The 19,620-nt window shown below is 36.2% G+C and overlaps 1 protein-coding gene across 1 annotated transcript; it reads right to left on the bottom strand.

Annotated features, from left to right (window-relative positions):
• Window positions 1-1,627: 1,627 nt before the first annotated feature.
• On the bottom strand, window positions 1,628-18,847 carry LOC129263343 (low affinity immunoglobulin epsilon Fc receptor-like). The gene is made up of 5 exons (XM_064100556.1): window positions 18,802-18,847; window positions 17,041-17,195; window positions 14,039-14,206; window positions 11,006-11,293; window positions 1,628-8,482 (listed from the first exon to the last, which is right to left on the bottom strand). Exons 2-5 carry the CDS (start codon window positions 17,102-17,104, stop codon window positions 8,349-8,351), a joined length of 654 nt encoding a protein of 217 aa, XP_063956626.1. The 5' UTR covers window positions 17,105-17,195; window positions 18,802-18,847; the 3' UTR covers window positions 1,628-8,348.
• Window positions 18,848-19,620: the final 773 nt, after the last annotated feature.

The following is a 19,620-nucleotide window of genomic DNA, read 5'->3' as shown; positions in this document are numbered from 1 at the left end:
ATATCCTGCTCTTATATATATTTTTTTTATGGTAGAGCATTGTGCAAAATTAGATTATAAACTATGTTTTGTTCGTTTGTATGAATTTGAAATTGTAAGCGCTTTGGGCCATTTGGATAAAGCGCGTTATAAATATTGGGTATTATCAAATTATCATGTCATCATCGTGATAATTTTCTTTGAGTTTTGGTTATTCTTCCAAGAGTACATTTCACTATTCCAACTAATTACTAGATTAATGTGTGATGCCGTCAATAGGTATAATATTGTGGAGGGAAGAAAATGAGGGCAATTCTATAAATTATGTACGTCCGACCTCATTTTTGTGGGACCTTCATGAAATTTTCTGTCTCTGATTTCTGGAGGGGGGGGGGGGGAATTGACAGTCTGTAATGCACTAATGCTGTCAAATGACCATGACTTGGTCAGTTTATGAGGTGGAGTAAAACATGAGAAAAATGGGGGTCGGATGTACAAAAGAGTTGATTTTTTTATGGAATTGCCCAGGAGTAATATTGCTTTATTTTTTTTTCTCGCTTTTGCTGGATTATTTTACCGGGCATGCCGGGTGATGATGGAAATAATATATTTGATTGAGTTGAATACTAGAAATGTTCATACGTGTATAAGATATATAAAATAACTTGAGTAAATCGTATACTGTGCATACTAAATCCTTGCCAATCATTGGTATAAGCCCACTGTGTTATAAATAGTTATTCGATTTCTCCTGTCATTGCTTTAACAAAAAAACACCTAAATTATACTCTCTTCATGCGTTCCTGCCTATCTTTGTCCATGATTAGTTAATTCCTTATCAGACTGAGAGATTTTTATCATGCGATCAGTAACTATTGTCAAATTTTATCAACAAACGGTAAGCGAAATATAAATATTACCTTCAAAGGATATCGATTTTTCGGTTCACCTCTTTGATAAAATTGCTGCCGAAGGCGAGCGAAGGGTTGATATAACACAATAAGACGAAGGAACAGTGACTAATGGATTGATATGGCGTGCGATTAGAAACGAAGACGAGGGAATAGATCAAGCAATCTTGTTCGTTGTGTCATCGTGTTGCTTCGTTACGGGTTCTTTCGATATCGGTCCACTTAGGCAAAAGCGCGAAGAGGGACTATGCGCGACAAAAACACACGAACGATAAACGAACGATTACTGCAGACTAAATAAGAGATGCGAATTCAAACAGATGACCAACGATTTTTCAATTCGTCGGGAAATTTTTTACATGTTCAAAATTTCTGCGCGAATTTGAATAATTGCAGCTGTTAGTTCAAAGGATGTACGAACCCAAACACGAAGGGTAAATATGATTTACCATTAGTTACCATTGAAAACGATTTTGTAAAAAATGCCTTTCGCCAGCCATCGCAAGGCATATTTCAGGCAATTCGGTTAGGTGTGAGGGGGCTTAGATAGGACATTAACTGAAGCAAAGAGAAAAAAGAATGAATGAATGAAACCCCTCGTAGTTATACAAAAAAATTAAAAATACTCATCCTCACACACTGGCAATCTCACCCACCTGCATATGCACGCACATCCACAGAACTCCACTCTGTGCTTTAATTTCAAAAGTTTATATCCCGTTTATATCCACTTTAGATTTTCGTACATGTTTTGATAATTATAACATAATTCAGTTTATGAACAGCCACCCAAAAAACAACAATAAGTCGCCAGGAAGGTTTCTCTTTTAAAACGCCAAAAATATCAATTTGGAAAGCAAAAACAATGAAAATAGCATGTCCGAAAGAGTAATTCTTCTCTTTTTTTTTACTGTCAAAATTTCGAGTTGCAATTTTGAATAGAAATCCAGATATAAGAATTTCTTTGATACTTTTTTTTTTTTTTTTTTTTTTTTTTTTGGGGGGGGGGGGACTGCTTGGAAGTTTCACTAAGATTGCATGATGTGCAGATCTCATGCTTGAGTGTACCCAGGACTTCAAACCTTGTTTTGTCCATATATTTTAAGCTTTCGCCTAGTCCATGATTGCAATCAAGTACTTGTGTACCCACACAAGTACTTGATTGCAATCATGGGAAGGTACGGGAAGGTAAACCGCCTCCACAAATTATTAGAGATCAAGTTTTACAAGTTAAATATTTTCTAAAAACTTAGGAATTAGTGTATGAGTAAACCCAAGAAAAATCTCAGAATTAATCTTGCGCGACTGATTGTTGTTTTTTGGGGTGGCTGGTAACTTTTTAAATCGAATCACAATGTAATCGTGCACAAGTTTTGAGTTCGAAATCGAATCACAATGTAATCGTGCACAGGTTTTGAGTTCGAAATCAAATCACAATGTAATCGTGCACAAGTTTTGAGTTCGAAATCGAATCACAGTGTAATCGTGCACAAGTTTTGAGTTCGAAATCGAATCACAATGTAATCGTGCACAGGTTTTGAGTTCGAAATCGAATCACAATGTAATCGTGCACAAGTTTTGAGTTCGAAATCGAATCACAATGTAATCGTGCACAAGTTTTGAGTTCGAAATCGAATCACAATGTAATCGTGCACAAGTTTTGAGTTCGAAATCGAATAACAGTGTAATCGTGCACAGGTTTTGAGTTCGAAATCAAATCACAATGTAATCGTGCACAAGTTTTGAGTTCGAAATCGAATCACAATGTAATCGTGCACAAGTTTTGAGTTCGAAATCGAATCACAGTGTAATCGTGCACAAGTTTTGAGTTCGAAATCAAATCACAATGTAATCGTGCACAAGTTTTGAGTTCGAAATCGAATCACATTGTAATCGTGCACAGGTTTTGAGTTCGAAATCGAATCACAATGTAATCGTGCACAAGTTTTGAGTTCGAAATCGAATCACAATGCAATCGTGCACAAGTTTTGAGTTCGAAATCAAATCACAATGTAATCGTGCACAAGTTTTGAGTTCGAAATCGAATCACAATGTAATCGTGCACAGGTTTTGAGTTCGAAATCAAATCACAATGTAATCGTGCACAAGTTTTGAGTTCGAAATCGAATCACAATGTAATCGTGCACAGGTTTTGAGTTCGAAATCGAATCACAATGTAATCGTGCACAAGTTTTGAGTTCGAAATCGAATCAAAATGTAATCGTGCACAAGTTATGAGTTCGAAATCGAATCACAGTGTAATCGTGCACAAGTTTTGAGTTCGAAATCAAATCACAATGTAATCGTGCACAAGTTTTGAGTTCGAAATTGAATCACAATGTAATCGTGCACAAGTTTTGAGTTCGAAATCGAATCACAATGTAATCGTGCACAAGTTTTGAGTTCGAAATCGAATCACAGTGTAATCGTGCACAAGTTTTGAGTTCGAAATCAAATCACAATGTAATCGTTCGAAATCGAATCACAATGTAATCGTGCACAGGTTTTGAGTTCGAAATCGAATCACAATGTAATCGTGCACAAGTTTTGAGTTCGAAATCGAATCACAATGTAATCGTGCACAAGTTTTGAGTTCGAAATCGAATCACAGTGTAATCGTGCACAAGTTTTGAGTTCGAAATCAAATCACAATGTAATCGTGCACAAGTTTTGAGTTCGAAATTGAATCACAATGTAATCGTGCACAAGTTTTGAGTTCGAAATCGAATCACAATGTAATCGTGCACAAGTTTTGAGTTCGAAATCGAATCACAGTGTAATCGTGCACAAGTTTTGAGTTCGAAATCGAATCACAATGTAATCGTGCACAAGTTTTGAGTTCGAAATCGAATCACAATGTAATCGTGCACAAGTTTTGAGTTCGAAATCGAATCACAGTGTAATCGTGCACAAGTTTTGAGTTCGAAATCAAATCACAATGTAATCGTGCACAAGTTTTGAGTTCGAAATTGAATCACAATGTAATCGTGCACAAGTTTTGAGTTCGAAATCGAATCACAATGTAATCGTGCACAAGTTTTGAGTTCGAAATCGAATCACAGTGTAATCGTGCACAAGTTTTGAGTTCGAAATCAAATCACAATGTAATCGTTCGAAATCGAATCACAATGTAATCGTGCACAAGTTTTGAGTTCGAAATCGAATCAAAATGTAATCGTGCACAAGTTTTGAGTTCGAAATCAAATCACAATGTAATCGTTCGAAATCGAATCAAAATGTAATCGTGCACAAGTTATGAGTTCGAAATCGAATCACAGTGTAATCGTGCACAAGTTTTGAGTTCGAAATCAAATCACAATGTAATCGTGCACAAGTTTTGAGTTCGAAATTGAATCACAATGTAATCGTGCACAGGTTTTGAGTTCGAAATCGAATCACAATGTAATCGTGCACAAGTTTTGAGTTCGAAATCGAATCACAATGTAATCGTGCACAAGTTTTGAGTTCGAAATCAAATCACAATGTAATCGTGCACAAGTTTTGAGTTCGAAATCGAATCACAGTGTAATCGTGCACAAGTTTTGAGTTCGAAATCAAATCACAATGTAATCGTGCACAAGTTTTGAGTTCGAAATCGAATCACATTGTAATCGTGCACAAGTTTTGAGTTCGAAATCAAATCACAATGTAATCGTGCACAAGTTTTGAGTTCGAAATCGAATCACAATGTAATTGTGCACAAGTTTTGAGTTCGAAATCGAATCACAGTGTAATCGTGCACAAGTTTTGAGTTCGAAATCAAATCACAATGTAATCGTGCACAAGTTTTGAGTTCGAAATCGAATCACAATGTAATCGTGCGCAAGTTTTGAGTTCGAAATCGAATCACAATGTAATCGTGCACAAGTTTTGAGTTCGAAATCAAATCACAATGTAATCGTGCACAAGTTTTGAGTTCGAAATCGAAACACAATGTAATCGTGCACAAATTTTGAGTTCGAAATCGAATAACAGTGTAATCGTGCACAGGTTTTGAGTTCGAAATCGAATCACAATGTAATCGTGCACAAGTTTTGAGTTCGAAATCAAATCACAATGTAATCGTGCACAGGTTTTGAGTTCGAAATCGAATCACAATGTAATCGTGCACAGGTTTTGAGTTCGAAATCGAATCACAATGTAATCGTGCACAAGTTTTGAGTTCGAAATCGAATCACAATGTAATCGTGCACAAGTTTTGAGTTCGAAATCGAATCACAGTATAATCGTGCACTGGTTTTGAGTTAGAAATCAGAATAAATTTCTGCATTACTTGTGCGCTGGAAATCAAGTATCAATTTCAATTCTGCACAACTTTTGAGCTTGACATAAATTTAACATTTGTGCAATACTTTGTGCTCGATATCCAAACAATTCTTGCAATAGTCTTGCGTTCAAAATCAAGAGATATCAAGAATTCATTTCATGATATCAATAATTCTATTTTTAGATATCAAGAAATGAATTCTTGATATCAAGTAATCGAATTCTCGATATCAAGAATTCATTTCTTGATATCAAGAAATCGAATTCTTGATATAAAAAAAATGGTTTTGTGTAGTTAAGCAATGGTAATTCTTAGGCTTAAATTAGGCTTAAATGTTAAAACGGCTTGCCATACGGAAGGTGAAGTTTAAAAAAGAAATTAACAATGGGCAACCGCCTCCACAAATTATCGTCGGATCCAAAATAATTTATTTTCCTGCTCAACATGAACTACACATTGAAATTTTAAAAATTTCTTACTCATTCCATGTGTTTTTTTCTTGTGTCATATTACAGAGCAGTAAAATTAAGGAATAAAAAATAGACCAATAACATTAAAACAGAAGCAATGATCGTAATTACGATGTCAATAACATACTAATATTTTGCCTATCTGAAAAAAGCGATTGCCATATTTGTTTTTGCTTCTCACTTATTTCTTCATAATGATGATATAAATAAAGAAAATAATGAAACGTTTTTGTATATATATACAGTGCGTCCAACAAAAAACGAAACCGAGATTTATCGATGATTTATCATAACTTAATCACAAATACAATAGACAAATATCCTACCATTGTAAAGCTTAGAATCTCCTCTTTCATCTGAAATTACTTAAATTATTTCTCATTCACGCATGAGTGAGCAAAAACAATTTGAAGAGGGGATACCAAAAAGTCATTTGGCGGGCTGTATCTGGGTTTCAAAAAGGAAATCACATTTCTAAAAAGTTCAATATCTGCTCTTTAATTTGATACCTCAATTACAGAAAATGGTCAAGAAATAACAAAGTTCTGGTTATTTGAAATAAGGCTTGAATTTCAATAATTTCATAAAATGAAGAGGTTTTACAGGCTAGCATTCAAACTCACTCGACACTCCGTTTTGTTGACGATCAGCCATGCATGAAGTCTTTTGTTAACCATGCGATAGCTTCTGTGGGAACCCGGCGAAAACACGTTTATTTAATGAAATTATGGAAATACAAGCATTGTTTCGAGGGAACGTAACTTTTTTACTTCTTGACCATTTTTTGTGATTAAGGTATCAAATTAAAGAGCAGATATTGAACTTTTTAGGCATCTGATTTTCTTTTCAAAATTCAGATACCCCCCGCCAAATGAGTTTTTGGTATCCTTTCTTCAAATTGTTTTTGCTCACTCATGCGTGAATGAGGAATAATCTTATATATATGGACTTATCTTATATTTTTTTAATCAACCGGGTCTGGAAAAAAGACTTTGCACTTTTATGCTATATGAACACATTACTATAGGATTTTAGTTTAGAACGGAGTCGCCAAAAATCCCTTCAAATTTATTACATTTGTAGGTAAAGTCATTATTACATTAAATTTTGTGGGCGATCAAAAATGATTACATTTGTGGGTAAAGTGCATTATAACATTTGTGGGTGAAATTATTACATTTGTGGGTAAAGGGTTATTACATTTGTGGGCGTTAATACATTTGTGGGTAAAGTGTTATTACATTTGTGGGCGTTATTACATTTGTGGGTGCAACAGGGGGGCTTTGGGGACTGAAGCCCCCCCCCAAAAAAAAAAAAAAAAAAAAATTGCTCAAGCCCCCGCCCCAAATTTTTGACTACCAGAAAAAATTGATATATACACTGTATGTAGGTCCTATATGCGTATATATGTATTGATTAATGTAGTATTCCATTCACGTTGTCAAGTGCTCTGAAATCAAAGTTTTTACTACTCAAATTCGAAAGTTTTCTCGCTCGGTCGCTAAATGCTCCCTCGCAAAGTAGCATCTAAATGCACAATACATTAATGCTCTCTTAAAGTGCGAGTATAAGAAGTCCATGATCTCCTGCAATATAGTTGACTGCCTTGTATTTTTTTTTCAGATTAACCGCCCTATATACTTTAGCCACCAATATACCAATACTAATGCCATAAAATTAAAGTTTTAACTCTAAGCTTAATATCCGTGTTTTGTAAAAAGCGCTCCGAATTTTTGTCTTTCTTTAGGATACATATTTTTTGGGGAAATGGTTCTGTCGCTATATACTTCCTGATTGAGGCTAAACTGATAAAACATATAATTTAGAGTCAGGAATGTCTCTCCATATTTTGGGTGGCGAGAGGAGGTAAAGACAAATTTTCGGCGCGCTTTGCGCGCAAAATTATAATGCAGAATTTTGCACGTGATGCAAACCCCAAAATTTACAATTTTATATCTGTAATGGTAGTTTTATTTGATAAGTTTGATTAGTGCTTCATCTGCAAGGTTTCACTTCAATCATTTTCTCTCTGGTCAACACAATCCCTCGTAATATTTTTAAGGGGTGTCATTGGCATTAAAACCCAATCTCTAGCCATGTTCTATACCTTTTTACGTTCAAAGTCTCTAAGTTTTTAGAAAAAACGCCTGAAAAGAGTAACAACACAAACCCATTTCCTAAAAGCCAATCCTACCCCCATAATGCCCTCATTAATGGTTCAAGAAAGATACACGTGGTTCCATTCTCTCTAAGATGATATTTCTTTATGTTAAATATTTCTCATGGCCGGTGTTTCAAAGAGTAAATTGCTAAGTCGTCTAATGCCAACTCGTCCACTCATCACATGGTCTACCTTCATTTCATCTAATGCCATTCAGTCCATCGACATTTCGTCTGGCAACCATTTAATCCAATAAAAATGTCGTCCAATAATTACTCTGTATCATTACCAGTTCTTTCAGGACAATTTCGTCTCATAACCAGTTGGTCTAGTACCCATTTTCTTTACATTCATTTCTCCCAATTAACACTGTATACAATTCGACCAAATGGCATGTGGACTAAATGGCTATTGGACCACATGGTTATTACACGAAATGGTGAGTGGACGAAATGACACGTAGACCACGTAGGTAGTGGACGAACTGATGGTAGACCAAATGATAGTAGACGAGTTGATAATTAGACGAATTGGTATTAGACCAATTGAAAATAAAGCTATCAATGTACGTTGACCTGACAGACTGTGGCCGTTGATTCCATGTTGTTAAAATGGTCGTGCATTTTACCATTGGCCATATACACCATCGCGTATCTCTTTCCTGGGTGTAAATTAGGTTGGTTATCATCCCAATCTGTAATGGAACATGTATTAAAACATTATTAATCATTCTTCATTTCAGTTTCTTACCAGTATTACAAACTCGCCAATTGTAGAAAGTTTTCATGAAAAAATTCCAACCTAAAAGGGATGGACCGGGCTGAAAATATTTGTATCGTAATAAATAGAGTAAAATTCACAAAGCAAAATGCTGAAAATTTCATCAAAACCGGATAACAAATAACGAAGTTATTGAATTTTAAAGGTTATCAATATTTTGTGAAAACAGGTATATGCACATCGTCATGATTATTCAGTAGGTGGGCTGATGATGTCATATCCCCACTTTCCTTTTTATTATATTATTACATGAAATAATAAATGTTTCATTGTTTCATACATGTTTAAATGATGTGTTTCCATTATGATGAAATTAGTTGCGGCAATAAATAACTAATGCACTTTATCAGTTGTCAATCCAATTGTTTTAGTTCTTAGAAAAAATTTGAATAAACCTAATTTCATATGCTAAAGTACAAAAGAACAATTGGGAATATGACATTATCAGCCCACTTGATGAATATTCATAAAGACATGCCTACAACTGTTTCACCGGAATATTGCCAATCTTTAAAATCCAATAACTTCGTTATTTGTGATCCGATTTTGATCAAATTTTCAGCATTTTTTCTTTGTGAATTTGCTCTATTTATTGAGTTATAAATATTTCCAGCCTGGACCATCCCTTTAAATATATGGTCCAGGCTGGAGATATTTCTATCTCAATAGAAAGTGTAAAATTCACAAAGCAAAATGCTGAAAAGGTATGCTCCGGACTATTTATATCTAAATAAATATAGTAAAGTTTAAAGAGCAAAATTCTGATCATCCGCCTCGCTCGCATGCAATTGTAAACAATCAGCAAGGCGAGCTTTAGCCCTGTGTTGGTGATGGTTTGTTTACAATCGATCGCGTGCGAGCTAGGCGGATGATCTTTTATATCTAATTTTAATTTACCTCATTTTTTTGCTTCAAAAAAGGTTTTATCGTAATTTAAAAAATAGTACCAGGTGTTACTATATTTTTATATAGAAAAATAATTCCCCGAGTTTCGTAATTTTGTCAAAATAATGAGATAGAAATTTTATCTAACAGAACGAGTGACAATCTATCCCAGCCACACGAACGATCATCTTCGCGCGGTGCATATCGTCTGCTGCTATTCGTTGAGTTGATTTGCCTTCAGGTTCGGATATATTCACTTGTTTGTAAGTACAGTTATATAATTATTTTCCTTCTCATTATCTTGTTTATAGAGGGAAGAGACTCTGTCTGGATGTGGTCATGCTGGAATTCATTTTCATGGGTTTGGCCCGCGGTGCAGCTAGCAGCTGAATGAGTTGGTAGCAAATCGGCATGCAAGTTGAATTGTCCGACTCGTCATCACCGGCGTAATTCCCTTAATTTACCTCCATCCACGTCACTTTGTTGTTCTAGAGCTATAAAATCCATCATCATTCTCTTCATCTTCAAAATCATCTATTTAAAAATCCAAATCTAGATAAACTTGTGGGTTTTCTTTCATTTCGTGATCGAAGTATTCAGTGACAGTGTGGAGAAAACGTACCCTCGCAACAGGTTTTGCATGCAAGTGGAGCTTGACGTGGGAGAGCCAATCACGTCTATCGTACACTCATGCACGTCATCAAATTCGAGTCAATTCAGAGACCGATGCGAGGCATATTTCGGAGAGGCATTTTAGCGCATTTTAATTGGCGATTTCCATCTAATGTATTATTTTCGTTATTTTTCAATGACCAATTGATAATCCCCACATCATTACCTTTCCCCTGATATATAATAAGGCCATATTCATAATCAATATTATACTAAATCTTCTCTCTTCTCTTACTTTCTCGTCTCTTGTCCAGAGTTGTTTAGTCAATAGTTCAACAGACTTACCCGAAGTGTTGTGTGGTAGAGCGACTGCTACCGCAAATATTTGCTTGATACGAAGCATTGAATAAATATGGAGCTTCGTTCCAATTACATTCAATTTTTTATTTCATTTTCATTCAAACATACTACAAAGTTATATAAATCAGATATAATTTTAAGGATTGATATGAAATAAGCAGTATGATATAACGCATATGGAAAACGAAAAGGGGGGGGGGTCCACTAAAGGCAATGCTTGTAAATGTGGATCGCCCTTGAAAGTATATAATTAATTTGGTACATGCTACTTATAGGACAGAAAAGGGAAAGGAATGGAGGTTCAGTCACTAAGAGGCCTCCGCCAAGACTTACGTTGCACATTCGACATATTACCACAGATAGAAGAAAAGAAGAAAGGAGAATGAAGGACAAGCAATGGAAGACGAGGCAAAACAACAGACATGATAAGAGGAACACCAAAAACAGATAAGAAAAGGGGAAAACCAAATTGGGAAGGATGACCACATACCAGTTTGATTAGGCGAAGTGAAAAATAAGGTTAGAGGCTCTATCTTACAGGGGGGGGGGGGTACAAAATAAGTAGCAAAATTCGTCTTACTTCGATAGTCGCTAGTTGTCCCTGCCCTGTCCGTGTAACATTCAAAAGTTTTATCAATGAGGATGCAGTTCACCCACGCAAAGTCAGTGGTCACGTTGCGCTTCAGAAGATGGTACTCCTCAATGCTTTCTATGACGAGCAGGGATGGCTCCACTGCCTTCCCGTTGCACAATGTGACTGCTTCCAGGGCGTTGCAGGTGTCACGAGCAGTTGTCCAGGGAATGTCCTGGAGGCTGTTCTCGAACAGGAAACATTTTGTGTTCCCGTACACCCAACCTTCAGGGCACACTATATAGATAGAGACAAATTCAAACGTGCACCATCGGCAACAAAAAATTGGTAATACATGTAGGAAAAAATTTCAGGAAGAAGTACTGCTCACTACTCTCCAAAGTTGGAGCTCCATATTTATAAGTTTAATTTATTAATGCTGAAATTTCATTAATCTTGTATTATTTGTTTGCTACGAATGCAGACGAATATGTTACCAAAATATCCAGGAACATACATAGATACATACCGAGATAGCAAAGTATAGGGCCCTTTTTGGTTTTTATATGAGCCATATGGGCCCATATGTACCATGTACATTCTAAAAAATATTGAGTAAAAATGCTCCATGAATTATGTGTCCAACCAACATTGGGCATTTCTTTTGGGCACTTTTATTTGTCCAGAGTGATGAAAACTTTGCCCATTCTAAAGTAATTGCTGCTAATTATTTTTTTTACCTTACTGGACAATCTGCTTCCCGCATTGGGTAAAATACTGCCAAAAATTCGTTGTTGGACACATAATCACCCTCGTGCCGGTTAAAATTTTACCCAATATTTTTGACAGTGTACAAATAGTAAGTTTAGAAAGTGACTAGACCCTAAAATGATGTAGCTACATTTTCTACTTGAAGCTGATCAAAGGTGTATATCAAAATTCATTGTGTGCCTCATTTGCAGAAACCAAAATGTGATTCGCCTGTTTGCTTTCCATTCCACATCCAAAACAATTCAATAATAGGAGCTTATGTCACTTGAATGATTTATACAGATAATGCATGGGGGGGGGGGGACAAGGGGGTTCACTAAAAAAAGAAGGTAATTTTTGTTACATTTATCAATTTTTTCACACCTGCCATAATTCCAGGGGTGCTGCCTATGGAGAATAATACATGCAGCTGCACCGCCAGGAAAATCTTTGCCTCATTTGCAGAAACCAAAATGTGATTCGCCTGTTTGCTTTCCATTCCACATCCAAAACAATTCAATAAAAGGAGTTTATGTCACTTGAATGATTTATACAGATAATGCATAGGGGGGGGGGGGGGAGGACAAGGGGGTTCACTAAAAAAGAAGGTAATTTTTGTTACATTTATCAATTTTTTCACACCTACCATAATTCCAGGGGTGCTGCCTATGGAGAATAATACATGCAGCTGCACCGCCAGGAAAATCTTGGGGGCGCGTAAGCATCCCCAGCACCCCGCGCTTCTCAGGGTCATGCTCCGTGGCTGCACACGAGCACGAAGTCACCAGGGGGTCTGATGCATTTTGCCATAAAAAAATTCTGGCAATTAATTAACAACTCTGGCGAACAAAATTATGCCATTGACAATAACACAGTGAAAACTGGCCAAAAAAATGCCAGTCTGAGAGTTTTTATTTCATGCTACAGGCCCCAGGTTCGTGTGGTATCCTGGAGATCGCGCAAGTCCTTTTGCTTTAGAACGCTTTTACGGAGATTATTGCCCATTAAGTTGCAGCGTATTCGTGACTTTCTTTGGCAATTGTGCAGGTAAATGGGCAAATAATTTTTCTTTTCCTGGAAAAAAAAAACATACCTTTAATTGAACCTGCTCCTAATAAAATGCAAATGAACCCCCGGGAATGTTTTACAACGTATTAGGTCGGTTACTAGGCACACAAACTTTCCATTAAAGGTCAAGTCCACCCCAGAAAATTGCTGATTTGAATCGATTGAGAAAAATCAAACAAACTTAACGCTGCAAATTTCATCGAAATCGGATGTAAAATAGGAAAGTTATGACATTTTTAAGTTTCGCTTATTTTTAACAAAACAGTTAAATGCACAACTCAGTGATATGCAAATGAGAGAGTCGATCATGTCCATCACTCACTATTTCTTTTGTTTTTTATTGTTCAATAATACAATATTTCAATTTTTACAGATTTGACAAGAAGGACCGACTTGACTTAACCATAAACTGTTAAAACAATGGTAATTCTACATGTTCAGGGAGAAATGAAACTTTGTTTCACTTGACAAGGAGGAGAAAATTAGAATATTTCATATTTCATATAATAAAATAGAAAAAAAATTGTGAGTGGGTGACGTCATCAGTCTGCCAATTTGCATACCGACCAGGATGTGCATATAACTGTTTTGTTAAATTAAGCGAAACTTTAAAATGTCATAACTTTCTTATTTTACATCCGAATTTGATGAAATTTTCAGTGTTTTGCTTGTTGGATTTTTCTCCTTCTTTTCAAATCAACTTTTTGTTGGGGTGGACTTGTCCTTTTACCAACCGCTCTTTATCGTAAATTCTATTTCAATTAGTGCTTTTATCACTCTCTACAGGGGCCGCGAAAGCGAGTGGGGGGGGGGGGTCCAGCCCCCCACTTTTTTCCAAAACCGTGTACAAAACGTAAAAATGACCGTATGATTGTGATTTTTTGCATGGTCAGCACCCCCCCCCCCCCCACTTTGAAAATCGTTCCGCGGCCCCTGCTCTAGACAGCTAATCTTGGTACTTTAAAATCACGCTGTAGGTGTAGTGAAATAAAATGAGAATATTTATATCTTCACAATCCAAAGAGATGCCTCGAGATTTTGGGTAAACATACAACGATATAACCTTTTCAAAAAGACCGTGCGTGAACTACCCCAGCAAAAATGTAGGCCCCAATGAAAATAGCATTCATGTCTATTTTTCTTAACGTAACACATTAGGTCTGGGACATCCTCTGCAAAGCATGTTAAAAGTAACCTGTGTCCTAATAACAGTAAACTTCCTACCAGTTTCACAATGTTTTCGTTGAACAGGGATAGACTTCTTTCCAGGCCTTCCATAAGACCGTTTGTCATCGACATAATGTTTGATCGTCTGAGGCATTTCCTTCCTCTCCTGAGCGGCTGGTTGACCATTATAACTATCTTGTCTTCTCTGTCGAGAGGATGTCCAACCTACAGAGAATCCAATTGTAATAATGTGAAGGGGTGGGATAAAAAAATGATAACAATAACTTGCATTCAGTTACTAGCCAAAAGTTTGTCGAAAACTGATCATAAGTCATATTAATAAATAATTGTTAGGTAACGCAAAATCGCAAAATAGCCTTAAAACGCACATACCTAATCTTCTCGACATGCACTAATCGTAAAATCGTAATTGTAAAATCGAATGAATTATCATGATAATAGCAACATAGCGCTGAACATCTCTTTTTAACAAGCCTCTAAGCGATCTAGAATGATACTGACTATAGCGTGTTTAGCACACTAAAAAACAGAGAGTAAAAATTTACCCAATATTGGGTAGAAAAGCAACATGAATGTTTGCTGGGTAATTTTTCCCCCAATATTAGGTAAAATGCATGTTTGAAGGGTAAATTTCACCGCAACATTGCGTAAAATTTACAAAATATTTGGTATCTTTTTACCCAAGAAATATCTTGTTCCCATTTTACCCAATATTGGGGAAACTTGTTTTTTTTAAGAGTGCAGAGTGCTGTTAAGCGTTTGGTGTTTCTAAGAATAAATTCCTGCCAGGTACCAATTTACCACACCTGCAGAACAATGTGGATTGATTTCGTGCAAATCTTCAATAAACATGATACTGTGAAAGGGCGTAGGCATCGGGGTGTACGCGCACCCTCCCGCTGAGGCAGAGGAGTTCCATACTTGCAAGCAAAACGAAATTTGTAGCCCTTCTTCTGCTTTCAACAGAGGATTTTCCAAACTTTAGTTCCACCTCCCCAAGATGTGCACCCCCCATATCACTTTATTTTCACCTCCGCAGGATGTGCACCTCCCCATGCTCAAACCCGCCTACGCCCTTGAAGTGCATGACTTATTCGTGATTTTGGGGATGATTGATTTCAAGAAAGGAAATCCGAACCAACCCTAACAAAAAGGAACCCTAACCCCAAACCTAACCCTAGCCCTATCGGTGACCAGAATTGTACATTAGTATCGGGATAGGCCCGTATTCTGAAGTAAGGTTTGATTTAAACTCTGGTTATAAGTTGTGGTCTAACTATGGAAAGCCAATTGTTACATAAATCTCTAACATTAGAGGTCCAATGTATCAGCTCATTTGACTCCCAAAGCATTATTAACTGCCTGGGAAGGATAAGTATGACAGTTGTCTTCACCATCAAAGAATTAGTAAAGAGGACAGTAAACGTGAGAACCATTGAGTGTAAAAAACGAGACATTTGGCTTCCCATAAATTTAGCACAGGGTTAGACCATGGTCTAAGTTAAACCCGACTTCAGAATAACGGGCCATTGTGTTCAATATTTTGACCAGCAATTTGCCGCATTTTTTTTACAATCCTACCGAGACAACTTCGATTTTTTTTTCTTTGTTATCAAACACCCACTTTGCTCTCTTAATCATATCATGATCACGTTGATCCTAACATACTTTTAATTCGTTATGGTTAATTCGTTATGTGCGCCTCGGAATAGAATATTTCTAGATAGATGGCGCTATATAAATGCCTATTATTATTATTATTATGGTTAATATTACAAGTTATGTCCAGAGGAACTTACCAAATAGGTTATGCTTTTTAATAGGTCCCTTGTTTTCATGTTTGTATATTAATTATAATCGGTAATTTGTCTTATTATCAAAGTGTATATTGAAACAACGATTTATTCACTTACTCATCATATTACGATATTACTTATAACTGAAGTATTTCTTATGACAGTTATCATGCTTTGTATAATCATGTGGGCCCTATATGTATGTTGTTGTGTTTATCCTTTGAAAATGGAAAATATATTGAAACTTGAGACTTGAAATTTTGAAAGTTCAATGGACTACTAAGGATGATACCCACCCCTGCCATTTTCGCATAGTATTCATCATTTGACAATAAAATAAAAAATATATAAGTTCACGATTTAGTTATAGTCTTGAGATCCTTGCCTATACTAAACTCATGAAAGTGTTTTCAATCTGAACTTTTCATGAAGATATGCATGTAAGAAATTTACCCTCACTTGTCATATGAAATGTCCCATTTTTACACTTTTATATTGAAACGAAAAAGAAAAGCTTCTCAGGGACATGTATACAGTCGCTAAGGCATTCAAGGAATAGATCCTTCCAGGTACCCATTCCCATCACCTGGGTCGAATGCAGCACAATGTGGGTAAATTTCTTGCTGAAGGAAAAACACGCCATGGCTGGGATTCGAGCCCACGTCCCTCTGATTGAAAGACGGAGAGTCGTGACCACTAAACCACGACGCCCCCAATATCCAATACCTTCAAGTTTGGCAATTGAGGGTATTTAGAATCCAAATAAAATATATCAAAAGGAGCTATCTTTTATAATCATGTGTTTGTTATAACATGTAGGCATACACTTTTTGTTCAAAATCACCACTTTTTTCATTGATACTTTTGGAATACGTTCATCCAAGGATTGACATTAAACAAAATGCGAATAAAACTCAGCAAATGCAATCCTCAGATATTGTTTGTTCAAACTCATCAAATATCGTAATATAACTAAAATAACCCTATAAACCTTTTCAATTAAACTTTTTGGCTTCAGCATCATTTCATGTTAGTGATAAGTTATTGACAAACTCAGTTTTTTTATAAACCAATGTATCAATTTCTTATATTACTTATTTTATTATCATAATCCTCTTCTCATTATTCAAGGTTTACCGTCAAATTAGAATAAGATATATAAAATGCCAGATACTAGCGTCAAATATTGGAATCTAGCCAGGGAACATAGGCCTACATAAAATGTTGAAACTCATAACTTACCCTTTTTTAAATAAATGATGATCAGGACCAAGACGAAAATTTCTCTAACTTTCTGACCAGCCATTGTAGGAAAAAGTTGTGTACGGTAGGTAAAAGAGCCTCAGATGTTGTTCACAGCTATGTTTAGTTCTTAGGAACTGGTACGCACATCATTGCTGATGACCCCAAAGCCGTAAATTGTTTTTATTATCATTTTTATTGTCCACGTTCAAGAAAACAGAGAAAGCTATAAAGATGAGCGAGCGTGAGCGAAAGCGCGTGACATTTCAGGGTTGAGACTATGACTATATTGAACCATTGTCATCGGCATGTCAGATGATATTTCTATTTGAAATGGTTGATGAGACTGCATGGTGTGTTGTGTGTAGTGTTATGTTGGGTATTGTGTCGGGCCTATGCTCGAGTGTACAGTGTGAGAGTGTGTGTATGGGATTTGCGCGCGTGGGTGGGTGTGTGTATTTCAATGTGCAGAGTGTGTGCGGGTGCGTGTGTGTGTGATGATGTGCTTGTGTGTGTGTAAGCATGTGGCGGAGGTGTGGTGTGTGTATTTGTAAAGTGATATTGAATGTGGTCATTGCCGATGAAGATATTTTATATGGATTTTAGAAACAAATTTAAAATACCTGGCAATTCCGTAAAATATGTACGTCCGACCCCATGTATGTGAGACCTTTAATAAATTTTCTGTCTCTGATTTTTGGTTCTTTTGACAGTCTGCAATGTTCTCAAATAATCATGATTTGGTCAGTTTATGAAGTGAAGTAAAACTTGAGAAAAATGGGGGTCGGATGTATAAAAGAGTTGATAATTTTACAAAATTGCCCTACAAAATGCAAGGAATCCATAATCTTTGCGAGACAAAAAAAAACAAAAAAAAAAACGGGCAATGTCATTTAGCATGGTTAGAGGTAGCCTCCTGTCGAGTCCCTGGCGGCTGCTTCCCGAGCGAAGCGAGGGATATCTTAATTCGCGTAGCGAATTAGGCCTGGCGAGCGCTATATCCCTCGCTTCGCTAGGGAAGCAGCCGGCAGGGCCTCGACAAGAGGCTAGGTTAGAGGGGAAGAGAGAAGGCCGGGGGTTATATGTTAAACTGATGAGGTCGCAGGAACAATAATTTCATGAGGAAATCCTTTATTAAATACGATGTATAACTATATATCACCGTAGACCAATATCTTAGCTGGTGCATTTATACAAGCCTACCCTAAATCACGATAGGTCTATTTAAGAAGGAAGGCAATGATAATAAAGATCGCATAGACAGGTAAGCACATATTGAAGAGTGTATCAGAATTCCTTGAGCAAAAAACTCGACACCTAGCTGGCTAGAAGGTTGTGTTTTTATTGCTCGGCTTTCAGCAGTAAGGCATTTTCTACCATTTAACACTTATGTAATAAATGGAAACATACAGCCTAGCTTACAATTACACACTAAAAACAGAGAGTAAAATTTTACCCAATATTGGGTATAAAGGGAACATGCATGTTTGCTGGGTAACCTTTCCCCCAATATCGGGCAAAATGCATGTTTGAAGGGTAAATTTCAACGCAACATTGCGCAAAATTTGCAAAATATTTGGTATCTTTTTACGCAACAAATTTGCATGTTCCCATTTTACCCAATATTGGGTAAACTTTTTTTTAGAGTGTATTGAAGTCTGTGCGAATTAATTTCGACGTTATTTTAACAGAGGGGGTTTATGTTTAACAACATTGTGGCGTGTGATACGTCGAAAACTAAACAAAACCCCAGAATCAGACCGAGTCCAGTTGGTTGTTGATGTGTGCACAATGCGACTGGTTCAACCTGCAATTTAATACATAATAAACAATAATTGTATAAACTGAATTGACAAGATGTCATAATATATGAATAATGTCTACAGATTTCCAAAACAGGCAAATAATGTTGACTTGCATTACAATTTAAAATATTCAACAACCAAGTATGACCATGACATATGCTTCAAGGTCATATCAAGTATTAGCATACTGTAAATGTCATGTATTGATTATTTGCCATAAATTCCACCTTTTTGTCAAACAACCTTCACCTTCAACTACAACTTAAAGTGCGTTTCTAATAAGGGCAGTTCCACGTTTACGGAGTGACATTCAGAAACACCTTTTTTGCATTCAAACAAAGATATCAGCCATATTTAAATAGTTATTTGCGAAGAAATGGTACCTGACAGTAGTTGCTAAAACCCACTTTTCAAAATAATAAAATTTGTTATTTTGATCTACTGAATTAATGAGATATGAATATTCATAAACATGGTTACGGAGTCACGCAAAACGGACATGCATAATCGAGGAGAAAACATATTGCTCAAACTCTATGAATTTTGAATTGCTTTCATAATTTTGATTTATTGATTGGATTCTATGTTATTCTAGCTTTAATATGCTGCATTACATAACAAAAATTGGTGTATTATTTCATTAATTACGACTTAAAACGTAAACCCATACCTGGTTACGGAGTGACATCACAAATATCCACTCACGGGCAACGTAAAATGAACTTATATTTTAAATTTTTTGTTTGATATGATGTAAAATGATGACCTTCAGATT

This window comes from Lytechinus pictus, chromosome 6, assembly GCF_037042905.1.
Source record: "Lytechinus pictus isolate F3 Inbred chromosome 6, Lp3.0, whole genome shotgun sequence".
NCBI lineage: Eukaryota > Metazoa > Echinodermata > Echinoidea > Temnopleuroida > Toxopneustidae > Lytechinus > Lytechinus pictus.
The sequence above is the reverse complement of the archived record's forward strand: the minus strand, read 5'-3'. Positions and strand labels throughout refer to the sequence as shown.